Raw genomic sequence first — 18,136 nt, 5'->3', positions numbered from 1 at the left:
TTTCTCTTTCCCTTCATCTTCCCATGTTAGAGTAAATTACGCTTGCTCAGAGGAACGGAAATCACAGACTGGAGTTTTGAGCCCTTTGAAGCTTGAAATTCTGAAAGATTCCATGCTGCACAGGCTTAACAGGGTTAAGGTGTCAAAATATGTGCAGAAAGCAAAAGTCATATTTTGTATAATATACTGTATATTAGTAATATAAAGAAATTTCCTGGGTTGAAAAAAAGTTATATCAGCAGAATCCATGTGTATCTTTTTACATGATCATGATAGGGGCTGAAAAATTGGATGTGACTTTACAGTCAAGGGTAGGAAGTGATTTTAGCATCATGTTATCACATATAATATTTAAAACTGATGTATCTTTTTCTGTGTTAAAATACTTTCTCCTATTCCAGCTTAATATGCAGTTTAATTCGCCTTTAAAATAAATTTAATTTTTTCTGTAAATTTACTCGAAAACTATAAGCACTGTGTTTCTGTGGCACTTTGAAAATAGCTCTGTTTGTTTTGTGCAACCCACTTAGACCCGCCCCAACAATGTTACTCAACCAATGGCGTGAGTTGGGGGGTGGTGCTATCTCTTTGTTTGACCAATGGCAGATGGGGGGAGGGGTGTCAGAAAGCTGTTTTGAAGACAAAGTTTATTTTTGGAATTCCATTTGGTGGTGTAGAAATGACATACTTCAGCTTTAAGTCTTGTTGCTTTACTTGATACAGTATTTCAATGTTTATTCCGGTGCAATGCCTTAACTCATGGACTTCCATTTTAATTGCATTATTGTGCTCATGATTTTTTATTATTTTTACAAATTTATTATTTAAAAGAAATTATATTTACAAAAATAAATTCTGTGCTAACTGACTAATTTTCTGTGGTAGTTTTATAATAGTAACAACTATTTTCTGTGGAGTTCAGTTGCATTTGTGGCATAATAGTGAATACCACAAAAAATTATTTTGTCTTTAAAAAAAAAGCCAAATTTGATGTTCCAGTGAGGCACCTACAGTACAATAGAAGTGAATGGGAGCCAGTTTTTGAACATTAAAATACTCACTTTTTCAAAAGTATAGCCACAAGACATAAACAATATGTGTGTTAACATGATTTTAGTGTGATAAAATCGCATGCTAACCTTTTGTGTGTAAAGTTATAGGCAATTTTATAACTTTGTTAAAATCTCAACAAACCCTAAAATGACTGTAAACAACTTTACAACTCAAATAATACACAAGTTTTAACAGAAGATTTAATGTACGTGCTTTTATAAAATTATAAGCTTCAAATTTCTGCCTTTAAACCCTCCAAAAATGGGCTGCATTCACTTTCATTGTAAGTCCCTCACTGTAAAGTCAATTGTTTATTATTTCTTTGTAAAGAAAAGGAGGGATGAGCTGAAATACATTTTTGTGGGAATCAACATTTTACCTCAAATGCTGTCGATTGAGCTTAACTTGTATCGAAACCTGGAATATTACTTTAATATGTGGATACTGTGATTTAGGTCTAGTTCCAAAGCTTATTTCAGTACCAAAAAGGAATAGGAATACCACACTACTGGATCTGCAGTGATTGATATAACAAGTATAAGTCTGCTGTTTTATATAATATGTGGCTTGAGTACAAATTTCTAGTATTATTTAAACAAAAAGTTTTATTACATACAATATTACATCTAAAAAAAGAATCACAGATTCAACTATCTGTACTTAAATTCTTACAAATAAAGGTTCTAATTAAAAACAAAATGTCTTTTAGGCCATGTCCACACTACTCCGTTCAAGTTTGAAACCTCAGTTTTCAGTTTCCTAATATTAGGGCTGAACAGTTTGGACAAACAATCTAAGTTTATTACAAAAATATTGCGAATATGATTTGAACTGTGATGATAACTATGATTATTAAAATAAAAAATAAATAAATAAACTAGTATGTGTTTGCTGTTACCAAAATTACGCAAATGTTCTACCGCCAATAGAAATACAGTACTGTTCAAGAAAGCGTGTTCACTTTAAGTACTCTTAAAAGAACCAGACCATATAAATAAAACAGTGAAACATAGAGGGGAAAAAACTGATTCACGTCATCTTCACATTGTATTTGTTCACAGCGCTCAAAAAAAAATAACGCTTTGGCTGAAATTTATTCAGTCGTGGACGGTGGTTCCACATGTTTGAAATGAATTTTCCTAAATTAAAATGACCTTGGAAATTCAACTGAATCAAGTAAACCCATCAAAAAATATGCATGTCCAAATAACTCAAATTAAACTATTTTAGTGAAAGGCTAGCTCGTGGACAGGAACTGTTAATATGCTAAGCATATACTGGTGGGAAGCACTACAAATAACTATTGAAGAGCTTTATTTCCTTCATAATGATGTACTATATCAGTATTTTAGCAGATTTTTTAACCTTTTTCACAACCATGTTAACTGATCTCTTCTCATTTTTTCTATGTTCTCCCAGACAATGTTCCAGAAGAGCTGAATGAGCCCTTCTACAAGGACCAGTATGACCAGGAGCACCTGAAGCCTCCGGTGGCCAGTCTTCTGCTGTCAGCTGAGCTTTATTGCCGAGCAGGAAGTCTGATCCTGAAGAGTGACTCTGCCAAACCTCTGCTGGGTCATGATGCTGTCATCCAGGCTCTGGCTCAGAAGGGCCTGTATGTCACTGACCAGGAGAGACTGGTCACAGAGAGAGACCTGCAAAAGAAACCCATTCAGATGGTGAGACGTACTTCTTTTTCTCATGTTTCTAATGGTCAGAAAGTGAGGAGTGGTGGTAGCTGGAACGTTTTAAAGAACTTGAATTGCACACTGTTTTATGTCCTTTATCTTCTACCTCATCTTGTTGATGTGTTCACGTTGTGTTGCAGTCTCATATAATCTGCTCTAAAGATCTAAAGAGAGCCGTTGTTGTGTGAGTGATTTCCTGTTGATACTTAATTACCGCGGTGATGTTTGCTGTGCCTCTGGCTGCCTCACCCTCCGCCGAGCACATCTCATCAAAAATTATGTCTGTGGGGGGCCTGGGTAGTCCAGCGAGTATTGACGCTGACTACCACACCTGGAGTCACGAGTTTGAATCCAGGGTGTGCTGAGTGACTCCAGCAAGGTCTTCTAAGCAACCAAATTGGCCCGTTTGCTAGGGAGGGTAGAGTCACATGGGGTAACCTCCTTGTGGTCGCGATTAAGTGGTTCTCGCTCTCAATGGGGCGTGTGGTAAGTTGTGTGTGGATCACGGAGAGTAGCATGAGCCTCCACATACTGGGAGTCTCAGTGGTGTCATACACAGCGAGCCACATGATAAGATGCTCGGATTGACGGTCTCAGAAGCAGAGGCAACTGAGACATGTCCTCCGCCACCCAAATTGAGGTGAGTAACCGTGCCACCACGAGGACCTACTAAGTAGTGGGAATTGTTCATTACAGAATTGGGGAGAAAAGGGGATACAATTTAAAAATGATTAAAAAAAAATAAAAAAATAATATCTGCACTATATGAATAATGGTTTTGCTTTGTGCCAATAATTATTGTTGCTCTATTCTCTGCTTCCCATGGGTAATTGGTTATTTTTATTTTATTGAATGATCACACTGCACACAGTGTATTTAACTAATATCACCACAATTTAGAGTAAAAGATGATCCCTGAGCTGTTGTTTCTCCATGGTGACTGAACCGGGGGGTGGGGGGGAGGTTTGGCTGGTTAGCATAGGCAGTTAGCTCCAGCTTGTGGATGCCATAACTACCATTCTGTGTGCAATAAGCAAGTTTCTCCATTGACAGCCATTAAAAAATACCTGTTGACATAATTAAAATAAAAAACATTTGTCTTTTGAAGAAAATGCCCTTTAAATTTAGTCAATATTTTATTGTGTCATACTAATTAATTTATGTCCGTTTTACACTTGACTAAAATTGCATATTATGGCCTATAATTTGTAAAATGTACCCTGAAGAAAAAAGTGTCAAGCTGACTGAAATTTTACCAAATATTTGTACAAACATTTTGAAAAATCTATAAACATTTAATAGCCTACTTTAGACATGTATGAAACATTTCTAAGATATATCGACATGTAAAAAGTGTCCTGTAAAAACATGAAATAGTAGCATATAATGAATATATTAAGGATTAGATACTTTTTAGAAGTTACTTTTTTGTGAATTCTTCACGGCGTAGGCCACATCCAGACTAATCTGTTTTGTTTGAAATCACAATTTACAGTTTCCAAAAGTCATCGTTGTGGTACTGGAGAGCGTTTTCTAAAGTCTCAGTTTTCGGTTGAGGAAAACGCAGTTCCAGTGTGAATGAGAGGCTACCACCACTGGAGTCACGAGTTTGAATCCAGGGTGTGCTGAGTGACTCCATGCAGTCAGGGCTCCTAAGCCACCAAATTGGCTCGGTTGCTAGGGAGGGTAGAGTCACATTGAGTAACCTCATCGTGGTCATTATAGTGTGGTTCTCGGTTGCTAGGGAGGGTAGAGTCATATTGAGAGACCTCATCATGGTCATTATAGTGTGGTTCTCGGTGGGGTGCACGGTGGTTGTGCGTGGATGCCTCGGAGAATAGCATGAACATTTACATTTATATTTATGCATGTGGCAGACGCTTTTATCCAAAGCGACTTACAGCGCATTTATTACAGAAACAATCCCCCCAAGAGCAACCTGGAGTTAAGTGCCTTGCTCAAGGACACAATGGTGGTGGCTGTGGGGATCGAATCAGCGACCCACTACGCCACCACCAGTCCCAGCATGAAGCCTCCACACACGCTATGTCTTCGCGGTAACGCGCTCAACAAGCCATGTGATAAGATGATTTGACTGATGATTTGAAGATTGACGGTCTCAAACGTGGAGGCAACTGAGATTCGTCCTCCGCCACCCGGATTGAGGCGAGTCACTATGTCACCACGAGGACTTGGAGCACACTGGGAATTCCAATTTGGGGAGAAAAGGGGAGGGGAAAAAATTGCATTATGTGTAGTGTGTTTTTAAGGAAACGTCGTATTTACAACACAATTGCGCATCCTGACTTGCTCACAACTTAGTTCAAGTTCAACTGTTATTTGCTTCATTGTCATTTGTCAGTCATTGATGACGAGTTTGGCATTCGCTTTTTATGACATGTCATGCATTCAAATCGGAAACAAAATACTGAAGAAGCCAAACTAAAACAAATACACATTGAAGAACTGCAAATCCTCTTTTTTCTGTTGTACCGGTGAATTAAATGCATTGAAAACCCTAATAAGTTGACTCTACTCAACTGATTGATCAAACTATTGGCTTTATCGTGGCACGATACATCGCAGTTCAAAAATGTGACGATGCACATCATCGAGATTGGAGGGCTTTTTTCGTCCTAACGTACTACGCCTTCGTGACGTGGGCATAGAAATAAAAATGGCTTCATTGCACACAAGGAGGTCTAAAATATGATTGCATACCAGCAGCCACAGGTGTTGAACGATAAGTTTGCCTGAAACTTCAAAAACTGAAACAGAAACCAAAGCGAATGTTATGCAGGGATAACCTAGAGCGGGAGAGAGACTGCGCAAGAGAAAATGAAACCGAGGTTTAATGATAGTGCCATATTAATCTACTAAACTGTATATTGTATAATGTTGAATATTATGTATAATACTATTATGTGGAAATAGCATAATGTCAAATGTATGATTTGATTTCATCAGTAAATTATTATTACTTAATGGATAAGCATGCACTTCCATTAAATATGAAAAGTGTATGTAATAAGAGACAATATTATTTTCGAAAAATGCCATTTTAATTGAAAATATTTTAAATGTATGTAATCTGTGACATTGTGTAAGAAGCATAAGTATCTAACTTAATTCTGCATTTTCAGTAAGTACAATTATTAGCTAATATTTCCATTTAGTGTCACCATTGCCCTATTCTGGGCTAATTTTAGTCCCATGAGTTCAGTGTCATGAACCGGGTCAAATCGTGGGATGAGTGAACCATTACACCCCTAGAATTGAGTAATGGGATCTTCTAAACTTGTTTAATTAAGTTCACTTAATTTGGTGATCATATATAATGAATTTAAGTATTTATAACAAGATGTAAGTAGACTTAACTCAAATTTACTATTTAAATGTTGTTGTTTCAACTTAATAATTTGAATTGGACTCAAATTTAGATGGTACAATAACACAGCTGAAATACTGACCAAAGAAACATAATTCAATAATACAAGCGCAAGGCAAAAAATCATTCATTCATGCATTCCAGTCACAACTGTACTAGTATCATCTATAAATTCCAAGTTTCTCACTAGTAAATATGACTTTGCTTGCTCATTCATGTGCTCGGAATACGTAATTACGATATTTCCGACTCCACTTGAAGGCTGTGTAACACTGGTCACTAGTGAAGGGCTAAGGACTGTGCATGTTCTTGTGGGTCCATCAACCAGACGGTGTTGTCTGGATGTCACCTTTCTGTGGCTTCAGAGTAATTAGTTAAATAGCATTTAAGGCTCAGATGACTTACTGACCAACTGTGCAACTGCCATTGCGATGGGAATGCTAACAAATAGCTTTCTCCAAGTATTCTAGACCTCTTTGGACTGAACAGAAAGTAGCAGCTCCATGTAGCCGACCCCATCACTGAAAGCCAGGTTTAGATGTCAGACAGCGCTGCTGTCATTGATCCAGCTCTAAACTGCTAAATATCTACAAACCAACATTTTAGCACCTTGAAATCTGTGCTCATAAATCCTTATTAGCGTCAACCAGCCATCCATCTGTCTGCTGTTCTACACAAACTCTGCTAGTGTAAGCTGACTACAATATCTGTCATTCTTAGACCATTTCCCATCCTCCAGTTTAACCTGGTTTGCCCTGAGTTTGGATTTTTAGCAGTCTCATTTTGAGGAAATACTGTGGTCATAATCATAATCTGCATGGAGAAGGATTCTATGCCTCAGTTGGCTTATTGTTGCCAGAATAAGGCTCACTGAAGTGTTACTGAATGGCCTGATCTCAGTCTCTTGGCAGAATGTAGTAGCTTTCATGTTCAGGACTACAAGAATTGATGAGGTCTGATGAAGGTAGAGCTCTGTGAAGTAGCTTTTCAACAAATAACTCTGAATGTAATATCCTAAGTGTAAACCCTACAACAGTGAGCATGTTTACATGCACAATATTAAACTGATTATGCTTAATAACACGGCAACATGTTAAGGTCACGTAAATGCTTTAAATAAACATTTTTCTTTTATCAGGAAAATGTCATAAACAATTTAAGTATAAAACAGAATTTTTGCCCATTACCTTGATTTTGCTCTGCATATAAACACCATTACAGGCATTCTTGTAGCTAATTCAAGTGTGTTTAATTATGGAAACATCAAAAATGTGTACTTTGGAGGAGCTTTCAGGAACAGGGTTGGGAAACACTGCACTCCTATCAGTACTGTAGAAAGAGTGGAATTGCTATTTTTTTTTTTTTTTTTTTTATTGTAGTATCAATTTGGTACCGATGTTTTGGTACTTTTAACATTCATAATTATCAGTATTGGTCAGATTTGGCCAATGCTTTAAAAAAAACGTTTATTCAAACACTAAATTTAACTGTAATAAACAGTCTTAAAACTATATATGTGTAATCCATAATTCTAAATAACAATTATTTATAGATTATAGGTTTATAATTTATATTATAGATTATACAGTAACTGCGATGGACTGGCGACCTGTCCGGGGGACACCCCCTCTTTTCACTAAGATTATAGATTATAATTATCGGTCAGATTAGGTTATTTTTTTTCAAAACCTTAAACTAAACAGAAAACTTAAAAGAAAAAAGCATGCTTTTATTTTTGTAGTTTATAAATCTATAATCTATATATTATAAATATTAATAGATTATACACTGATCAGCCACAACATTAAAACCACTGATAGGTGAAATGAACAACATTTATTATTTCATTATAATGGCACCTGTTAAGTGGTGGGATATATTAGGCAACAAGTGAACAGTCAGTTCTTTCACAAGTGCCAAATTGTGATGGCTAGCTAGACAACTGGGTCAGAGCATCTCTAAAATGGCAGGTCTTGTTGGGTGTTCCTGTTATGCAGCGGAAAGTACCTAACAAAAGTGGTCCAACCGGTGAACCGGCAACAGTGTCATGGGCGTCCAAGCTTACGGCGGATGTGGCTGTGTAGCCACAGACTGGTCAGAGTGCCCATGCTGACCCCTGTTCACTGCCGAAAGTGCCTACAATGGCCACGTGAGCATCAGAACTGCACCATGGAGCTATGGTAGAAGGTGGCCTGGTTAAGGGCTAATAAAGTTTTCTTTTAGATCATGTGGACGGCCAGGTATGTGTGGCCGGTGGAAGCAGTCTAATGCTCTGGGCATTGTTCTGCTGGGAAATCTTGGGTCCTGACATTCATGTGGATGTTACTTTGACACGTACCACCTACCTAAAGACTGACCACGTACACCCCTTCATGGTGATAGTATTCCCTGATGGCAGTGGCCTCTTTCAGCAGGATAATGTGCCCTTCCACACAGCAAAAAGGAATGGTTTTGAGGGCCATTCAAATTCCAAATTCCCCAGATCTCAATCTGATTGAGCATCTATGGGACATGCTGTAAATTATTTAAATAGTAATCTAAACTGTAATCTTTAAAGAAATCTTTTTTATGATTATTAATTATGATTAATAAGAGATCATAGATTTATAACATTGGCCATCATGTCGGTGATGGGCTATAAAACAATTATCTGTATTTCATCCACGGCATGCATGATTGCCGTTTCCATGGGAACATTGATTGTTTGGGAACGTGATCGTGCCACTAATTAGCGTGCCGAGAAACACCTGTTCTCCTCTAATTTAAGCCCTTCTTGTTCTCAGTATCTTTGCTAGCTTGTTGTTGGGTGTGAAGTAACTAACCTCACTCTCTCTGCCTGGTTGGTCCTGTCTCGTGTATCTGTTGGTTCCCCGTGTGTCGGGTGTGTGCTTGCCTTCCATTTCGCTGCGTGTCAGCTGAGTTTCCACAGAGGATACCTCGTCTTTGCCTGCATGTTGGGAGCTAGATCGTCCTACCCTGCTGGGCATCATTCTGCACCTCACTAAGCTTCAACTGTGGATTCCACAAATCTATTCCTGACTTCCACAACGCATACACTCATTATACGAACACACTCATCGCAGATTGCCTCGGGTGCGGCCACAGCGTGTGCACTTCTCTGTCATCTCTCCTCGCTGCTGCAGCCGGTGCCGTGATCCTCGACATCCACAGTGACTGCTCACATTTATTGTGAATAAATCCTTTGAACTGTTCCTCTGCATTTGGATCTGTTTGTCTCGCTATCGCTTGTTACAATTGGCCATTTTTATATTGATGTATACCTTCAAATATTGTAACCAAAATGTAATGGGCAGACCCAGTTCACATTTGTTTTCTTCACTTTCTGATGAATGTGTCAGGACGTCGTTTTGGTCGTGACGATAAAGACCTGCTGTTTCTAACATTTCTTCACATATTAATACGTGTGACAGGTAAAACCTTTTGGAGTTTGGCTCAGAAAAAGTGAGTTTTCATCTGCAGTCACTGCTGTCTTGGAAAATATACAGAGCTCTGCATCGCAAATGTCTTCATATTACATATCTTCATCTCTCTCTCTCTCTCTCTCTCTCTCTCTCTCTCTCTCTCTCTCTCTCTCTCTCTCTCTTTCATTTTCTCAAAAGAATTGTATTTACTGCTGCAGCTACCGCCCACCCACACAAAATTCTGCATTATCTCTACATTATTGACTCATTCAAGAAATGACATACTTACTCATACACACACACACACACACACACACACACACACACACAGCTCATACTTTAACCCACGCAGTCATGCCAGAGCTAGAAATAGTATCTTGTCATAATAACTTTGCATTATGTTGTAGGTTTAATTCATTTAATATTTATTGAATTTTCAAATCGTGCACACACTATAGCAAGATTTGAACACAGGACACATGAAATAGCCCTCTGCCATAGGCCATCTTTCATAAGTCATGTGCTGTATCTATCTATCATCAAGTGGAATGTAAATAACGCAGTCAGTGAAATAGATCTGTTTACTGAGCAGGTGATGATAAGAGGCTGTAGTAGCCAAGAAAAGGAATGACTTAATTTGGCGAACTCAACAATATATCTCTCAATATAGAATATCTCAATATAGAACTCAACAATAGGTCTAATCTGCAGTACTATCAGCTTTACAGACTAGAGGTTGACCGATTAATAGTTTTTTACAGATAAAAAGGCACTAATACCTGCTTTTGGAACTATCAATTAGAGGTTGCCCAATAGTGGATTTTACCGATACGATAACTAAGATGGTGGGAAAGGCAGATAACTGATTAATCGACCGATAGTTTTTAAAATGGATTTACAGAATATACTTTTTTTTTTCACAATGAAGAGGACAGACAAAGTCTCCTAAATTAATAAAGTCCCTGATGCAGCTTAGTGTTCAACCAAAATATACCAAACATAATCAAAATATTTGGTGCTTAATGTCGGATTTTAAATCTAAACAAGCCCAAAACACCCAGGGCACACTTATTTTGAAATGACGAAATTATGAAAAAACTATTGCCATATATTTTTGCTGATAATTATATTTCCAAAAAGTAACTATCGGCACAGATTAATCAGTAAAACCGATATATCGGTCTACCTCTACTATCAATGTAAGTGCAGCGTAGTTCTAGCGGGAAGAATAGCAGCTGTTCATCATCACACCATTAGCTGGGTAATTCCTAGCCAATCACATGTAAGCTGTTGCTTTATAAGTCTGCTCACAATCTATCACATTGCTGTTTCAGTGTGCTAAGGCGGCAACCTCCACCACCCCACCACTACCAGTTGAGCCCTGTCCCGCACAGGGGTAGGCTCCTCGCCCCTGCCTCCTATCTTCAGCAGGATATGACATTCCGAGTACAACTCCCTTGGACCGCCAGACCGCCAAAGAGAGACATAACTTTTCTGTTTTACATTCATCAAATAAACGGCATCTTAAACCTCACTCAAGCCTGCGTGTCTTCCCGATAGAAATACTGTTATGCGCTCAAATAAATCTGAAAGGAGTATCTGAAGGTACCCCACACTGTCCAGAAGCGCTGCCATCTTCTCTGGGTTCGGTCTCATCTTAGAAGGAAAGTAGAACAGTGGAACCATGTTTTTTGGTCCGATGAGCCCACATTTCAAATAGTTTTAAAAAACACAGCTATTGTATTCTCCATGCCAATGAAGAAAAGGACCACCCAAGTTGTTATTAGCATCAGGTCCAAAAGCCAGTGTCTGTATGGACCAGTGGTGTGTCAGTGCCCATGGCATGGGTAACTCACACATCTGTGAGGAGCACCATTTTAGAGCAGCATATACTGTCATCCATCCAACACCATACGGTGTGCCCTGTACAATTGTGCAGCTGAAGACCTGCATAATGGATGAATGGGGGAAAATTCCACTTTTTAAACTCAACAACCTTAATAATGCTAAAATACTTAATAATACTTAAGTGCCTAAATACTTAATAGGTGATGAATGGTGATGTTTCACTGTGGTAAACACTAAACTGTCCCATCCTTTTCGGAGTGTGATCCAACCATCTGATTTGAAATGACTGTACAGTACATTAAAAAGGTAAAACGTCATATAATGTTTAGTTGTAGTGCTTTCAATATAGCAAAGTATGAATATAATTTACAATTAACTTTTTATTAGCATTTTTCTTACTCTATATAGTACTCATATCAAACCCTATTGAGAAATAGGGCCTTATTTTAAGCACAGCGCTATGCAATAAGTCATACACGCAAAGTCAATGGGCATGGCCATTAAGTTTTGGTATTTTCAAGCAAACATTCACTAAGATTTTGCGCAAGTGAGTTTGGCGAAATTGCGCATGGAAAGTGCTATTGGGCTGGGTCAAGAGCAATTCAGTTCTGAGGTTTTTCTCTGGTTATTGCGTCTTATTATATAGTCCATTCCCTGTCAAGCACCAGTGATATAAACAGAGACAGCACATTCATAAGAAGTTTGTAGTGTAAATAGACTGTATGCAATGAATTAGAAGAATATAAATATGGACTTACGTTCTTTTGTGGATTAAATGTATTAACTGCATCCTTGTCCTAAATCAGACTAAACTTGCCCTTGGGCACATTTGGGTATGTCCTCAATCGGAACAATTATTCATAAAGTAAATTCTAAAAGTGAAAAAATATATATTTTAGGGTTAGGGTGTGAGTTAAGGTTAGTCTGTAGTAACAGACTAATTTAAGACTATGGTATGTCCGTGTGTTGTGTATGTGGCCAGCTTTCTCTATTCCTTTCCGAAGATGATGTACACCTTGACTTCCTACCATCACCATGATGACAGCTCAGTTAACGTTCACAATGTACGGAAGTCATCATCTTAACTTGATTATCATGAATGTGAAAAAGCAGCAGTGTGTGAAGCGGAAAACATGTTGAATATGAAAGGACTGAATATTCCCCACTCCTGTGGTGGTATGGCTATAGTTTTTGTTAAATATTTAATTCATATACATCTGCATGGCATTAACCAGAGTATAAGGTATTACGTTGAAGACCTAAGCTTCTGCATAATTCACAAACAAGCACAGTATGCACACTTGACCTACTTCATGTATTTTGGCATCAGCGCTTGTTGATCATGAAAGCAGCCAATACTTACATGTTTTTAGGCTCTTGTAAGCATACTGTATAGGTTTGTTTTGATGTACTTGTAAAGTCTGTGCAGTAATTGTTACTATACTGACGTAGGCTCCCATGATGCACATAGTGATTGGGTATTTCAATAATACCACATTGAATGTCGTTCAGCAGCCAGCCAAAGCTGCTAATCAAACCCTAGCAGTCCAGTGTAGCTTTGCTCACTTTCCCGCTGCAAGAGGCGTAGGCACACCAACCTGACACTTCCTTCTACCCGCTGTTCATACACGTTCTGTTGCCATGGAGACAAAGGCAAGTGGCGGTGATGGAGGGGGTACTTTTATTTGCAAGGTGGATCCATTAGTGACAAGTGCAATTCAAGCTAATCTCTCAACCTGGCCAAGATGGTTTTTAGTTGGTTTGTTGGTCTCAGCTGGCTTCCAAGCCTTGTCAGACTGGTATGTTATCTAGTTTTAGAGGGGCTTCAGGCACTGATCAGTAGCAGTAGGCGATATATCAGTTAAAACGATATATACCCGTAGAAATGGGTCAACCGTTAAAGATCAGCAAACTGGTTTGAGACAGTTTAAGATGTTTTTTTTTTTTTTAGGCAAAGTACCCTAAAATAAAACTCCTAAACCATCAAAACAGCCCAGGTAGACCAGCTGGCAAGTCCCTATACTCCTCTGAAACCATCAAAACAGACCAGACAGGCAAACCAGCTAACACTGATAAACCAGTTTGAGTTTATCAGTGTTAGCTCTGTTAGCTCCTCTAAAACTATCTAAAGAGACCAACTTTGTGAGACTTGGAGACCAGCTCAACCGTCTAAGACCAGCAAACCAGTTTGAATGGTTTAAGTTTTTAAGATTAGTTTTCTATCATAACAGACCAACCTGACCAGCTGAAAAGTCACCAAAAATCCTCTAAAACCATAGAAACAGACCAGGTACCAGCTGACAAGTCCCTAAGCTCCTCTGAAACCACCAAAACAGACCAGCCTGGCCAGACTGGGAAAACAGCTAAGACCGACAAACCAGTTTGAGCAGGTTTAAGATGTTTCCTTTTGGTTTGCTCAAATGGGAAGACCATTTCTCAGAGGTCATTCCAGAAGAAATAAGAAATGTGATTGTGTGCAGTTGACTGGACAGGGAGCCCCAGTGGAGAATGTTGAGCTCAGCTCACACAAAAGTCTGTTTACAAAAACTTGTTTCTAAAGTCTCTTTGCAGTGCTCGGCTGGTGTCTCATCAGCTATAAATAGCCACACATTTTAGGCCAAACACTGGTTTGGTTCTTTGAATTGACTGAAAGGAAATATTGCATTTAGCTATTGTATCATGATGTGGCAGGTTTGAATACATGTAAATTATGAATTCACATTTTTGGTGAACAATATATAGTTGAATGTCAGAGCTATGGCCTGACGGTTTGTGCACATACTCGAGACATGTTGAGCCATAATGCTCATGTGGGAGATGCAGGTTTGAACCTGACGTCATGTCCCGATCTCATGTTCTCTAAAATTGAGAATAAGTTTTCATTTTGAAACTATTAAGAGGGAAGAACAGATTTTCATCCCAAGTTAAATAAGCAAATCACATCACACACAATGACCATTAATGCTTATTCACACTGCAAAAAATGCAATCAATAAAAGGCTTTATAAGTGTAATCAGCTTAAACTTGAAGCCTGGCTCTTATACAAAAAGACTGTCTTCTGTTATCTTTACTGGGAGAGAGAGAAATCGCTGACTGAACAGTCCAACTAATGCAGCACAGTATCAGGGGGGTCTGTCATTGCAGATCTTTCTATCGTACTGCATTAATACAAGTATGATGTAAAAGCTGTGCTGTGGCACTACCTGTTCTGCTAAACCCGTGCTCAGCAGGCTATCTGAAAATGTGCAGTGCTAAGGAATATGCTACTGCAGATAAAATCAGGTAGATGTTTGGTACTTCAGCTTTTTTAGGGAATTCAACTTCAACAATGACCCCATTTACATACCCACCAATATGCTGATTACTCCCAAAATCAGCTTTTTTTTAAAATTTGACAAAGCAAGAAATCTATGTGTACATGACATTTGAAATAGTTGCATTATCCACTGTTTTGATGTCAAACTTTGAAGAGGCAAGCATACGGCATGTGTGGTCATTGGATACATGAAACGCGAAATCAGTGAAATCGCCAATTGGTTTATTCTTACACCATTTATGACCTTACACCGATAAAGGAATACAGTTCACAGCCCTTCTACTTCCTCCTACGAACCAGCCTCTGTTCTAAGGCTGGATGGTTATGACAAAAAAATCATAGTGTAATTGTCGATTAGTTCCTTTGCTATTGTAATTGCGATTGATTTCAAGTAATAGAATTAACATGAAAACTCATCTTTTGCGTGGTGCATCTGCATACCATATTCTTTATATAGGCTACACATCCAAAGCAAGTGAAGATCTGTGTTTATGTATTACTTTATTTGTGTTTTATACATCATTAAATCAAGACAGTGGCTAAAACTTCACATTGGCCATTTTAGCAGCATAACAAAATTGTTAATAAAATTTTAAATGAATTATGCACAAACAAATTGCAATTTTCTATTTTAAAAAGTTGTATCACTACATGGCCACTAATCAGCAAAAAAGCATTTGGAAGAATTCTAGATTTTTAGCTAGAAATAATTTCACTAGATAATTAGCAGTGAGATAGGCGAGTCCATTTTTTGCTTGTACGCAGAGGTAATGACGACAGTGGTGTGGACAACATGCTTGTACCCAGCTTGTCTGTGCTTGTTTGTTGTAATGGATAAATTGAGGCTGATGTCAAGACCACATAAAGAGGGTTATACATTAGTAGGTGCTGAAGGAATTCACACCTCCCATGGGAGTGTTGTGATGAAGGGGTTGAAAGGTTAAACCCCTTATTTATTTAACAAACATTTAGTTTACAGTGGCCAGAAGCCCACTTGGTCTAAGATGAGTCTGGTAAGATATTTGCAGGGGGGAGGGTAATAGACTAATTGTTTATTACATGATATGGTCATAAGCATTAACTATTTAATGGCTTTCAAAAAGTATTTCAGAGAGCTTTGTAATGATATATTTATAATATAGAGACTGAAAGGATGGGCCCCAAACAAGAGCAGGAGCTACTGTCCTATCTCTGGAAAGATTATCTCTAATTGGGTTGAGCAACAGGGGATGGATGCTGCCGTTTCCTGGGCAACAACCTCAAGAGACCGATGACTAACTGCCAACTGAGAGAGTGATAATAGTCAGTATATGTATTCATGAATAGGACCCATGTCAGCAATTTGATTTCTCACCAAAGCAATGGGCTTAGGGGTATCTTCATTGATTTGCTGTTTGCAGAGCGCCCACCTGGCCATGATTGACACGCTGATGATGGCGTACACGGTGGAGACTGTGAGCATCGAGAAGGTGATGGCATGCATGCAGCAATACTCCACCGATGACCCAGATGAAGATGTGCCCTACGACATGGAGGATGCTGTCACCAGCTGGATGAACAAGGTATACACGACTCATCCGACTGTTTGTCTACAACCTCCATCTCAAACCCTTTATTGTAAGATTTGTGTTCAGAATCATTAAATAATTTTCTGGCTTTTATTGGATGTTGGATGTAAACCCACGTTCTCTGTACATAAGCTGCTTCACACTCAAAAAATGAAGTCAATACCTTTACTTAAAGGGGTCATGAAATAAGGTATCACATTTTCCTTGATCATTGAACATATAAGAGGTCATTGTACTATTAAAACGTACTGTACATTTCAGAACTCAAACTTCCTCTTCAAACAACAAAAGTGTTCCCAAACCTGTACATTTACGAAATCTTAAAAAGATAGTCCAATTCCACCCTATCAATTGCCTTCTCGGCATCAAGTGAGATGGCAGCGATTGGGGTCTGATCAATCACTGCTGACCACAAAATAGTTATAAAATGTCTTATATTATCAGAAGAACTATGACCACAAATAAACCCCACTTGATCTAAATGTATAATAGATGTAAATACCAGAATTTTAGCCAATATTTTTACATTGTGGTGATGTGCGTGTGGCCTAGCGATGTCTGTGGGTAGCTAGGCAGGGAGAAGAAGAAGGGTAAGGATTGACAGCTGTTCTGTGTTGCAGTGAGAGCTGGAGAGGGATAAATGAGGCAATCCAGACTGCCGGAGGAGAGAGAGAGAGAGAGAGAGAGAGTTGCATGCAGCAGTGTGGATGTGTGCATTTATTTATGTGTGTTACGCTGAAATGCCAACCTGTGTTAAAAATAAAAAGATTTACATTGACTGTTCATCTGGCTCTCGCTTCCTTCCTCGCTTCCTTCAAAGAGAGTTTGTGACTTGTCACATATATCTAACTGGATCAGGAAAATTGGACTATAACTTTTACATTCATTTGGGTCTTTATCTTTTAAGTGGAGTCAGTGGGTGCCTAAATATTAGCCTAAATAAGATTTTGCCCCTGTATTTCAGCCATAACAATAATGACTCTTCGTAAATTATCTTTTAAATTGTAAATGCTTACTTATCAATGTGATGACTCCTTCCTGTGGAGAAAGGTGCATTTTTTATGGATCAGTATGTAAAACATTATATTCTTAAGAAAAAATACCACCTTCCTTCTTTTAATAGGGTGCCCAGCCCATTAAAATTCCATGTGGAGAGAAACATTTAAAGGGGTCATGACATGGGTTTTTTTATTGTATTATTATGTTCCCTTAGGTGCAATTATAGTATTAATATATTTTTTTTTTAAGAAAAACTTTTAAAATCTAGTGATTTATGACCTTTTCCCACCCTGTTTCTCATCCTCTGATTCAAACAGTCTGTTTTGGGGGCGTTTTCCATTTAAGACTTCAGTGTTAACGCCCACTGTTATGATTGGCTAACGTCAGTGCCTATGTATCAATTATTGACGCCCCCAGCCAGAACAATATGCAAGTAAACTAAGTAAAAACACTGTGATTATTCATAATGAATGAAATTGCGCTTTAAAAAGTAGTTTAAAGTTTAAAATAGATTACTTACAGTTTGCGTCGTCGTTGTTCCCAGAATAGTCGGCACGGACTTATCTTTGAGCAACAGTTTTCTGGCAAAGCCAGCATCATATTGAGATTTGTTCTCAAAACAGTCATCCTTAAAATGTACAGAACAAACGCTTAAGTTAACACTGCCGTGACTGGGACGTCCGCAAAAAATAAACTGCATCCATTTTCCCTGACGTCTGGATCTTTCGGCAGCTTATTCAGAGGTTTTGTTTGACCACAGCCAGGAACAGCACATCTGTGTGGCATCGTAATTTTCCTGTGCACAAGTAGTCTCTGTCAGAGCTCGCTGTCCATCGACTGAACACTTGTGAGG

The 18,136-nt window shown here is 38.4% G+C and overlaps 1 protein-coding gene across 2 annotated transcripts in view; it reads left to right on the top strand.

Annotated features, from left to right (window-relative positions):
• LOC127639651 (calmodulin-regulated spectrin-associated protein 2-like) overlaps positions 1-18,136 on the top strand; it is a 51,577-nt gene that overhangs the window by 7,882 nt on the left and 25,559 nt on the right. For both annotated transcript variants that reach the window (XM_052121781.1, XM_052121780.1), the window contains exons 2-3: positions 2,473-2,732; positions 16,117-16,278. In XM_052121781.1, the coding sequence (XP_051977741.1) occupies positions 2,473-2,732; positions 16,117-16,278 (422 nt within the window). The remainder of the gene's footprint in view (positions 1-2,472; positions 2,733-16,116; positions 16,279-18,136) is intronic.

This window comes from Xyrauchen texanus, chromosome 48, assembly GCF_025860055.1.
Source record: "Xyrauchen texanus isolate HMW12.3.18 chromosome 48, RBS_HiC_50CHRs, whole genome shotgun sequence".
Classification (NCBI taxonomy): Eukaryota; Metazoa; Chordata; class Actinopteri; order Cypriniformes; family Catostomidae; genus Xyrauchen; species Xyrauchen texanus.
Note: the sequence above shows the minus strand (reverse complement) of the source record. Positions and strands in the feature narration are given on the sequence as shown.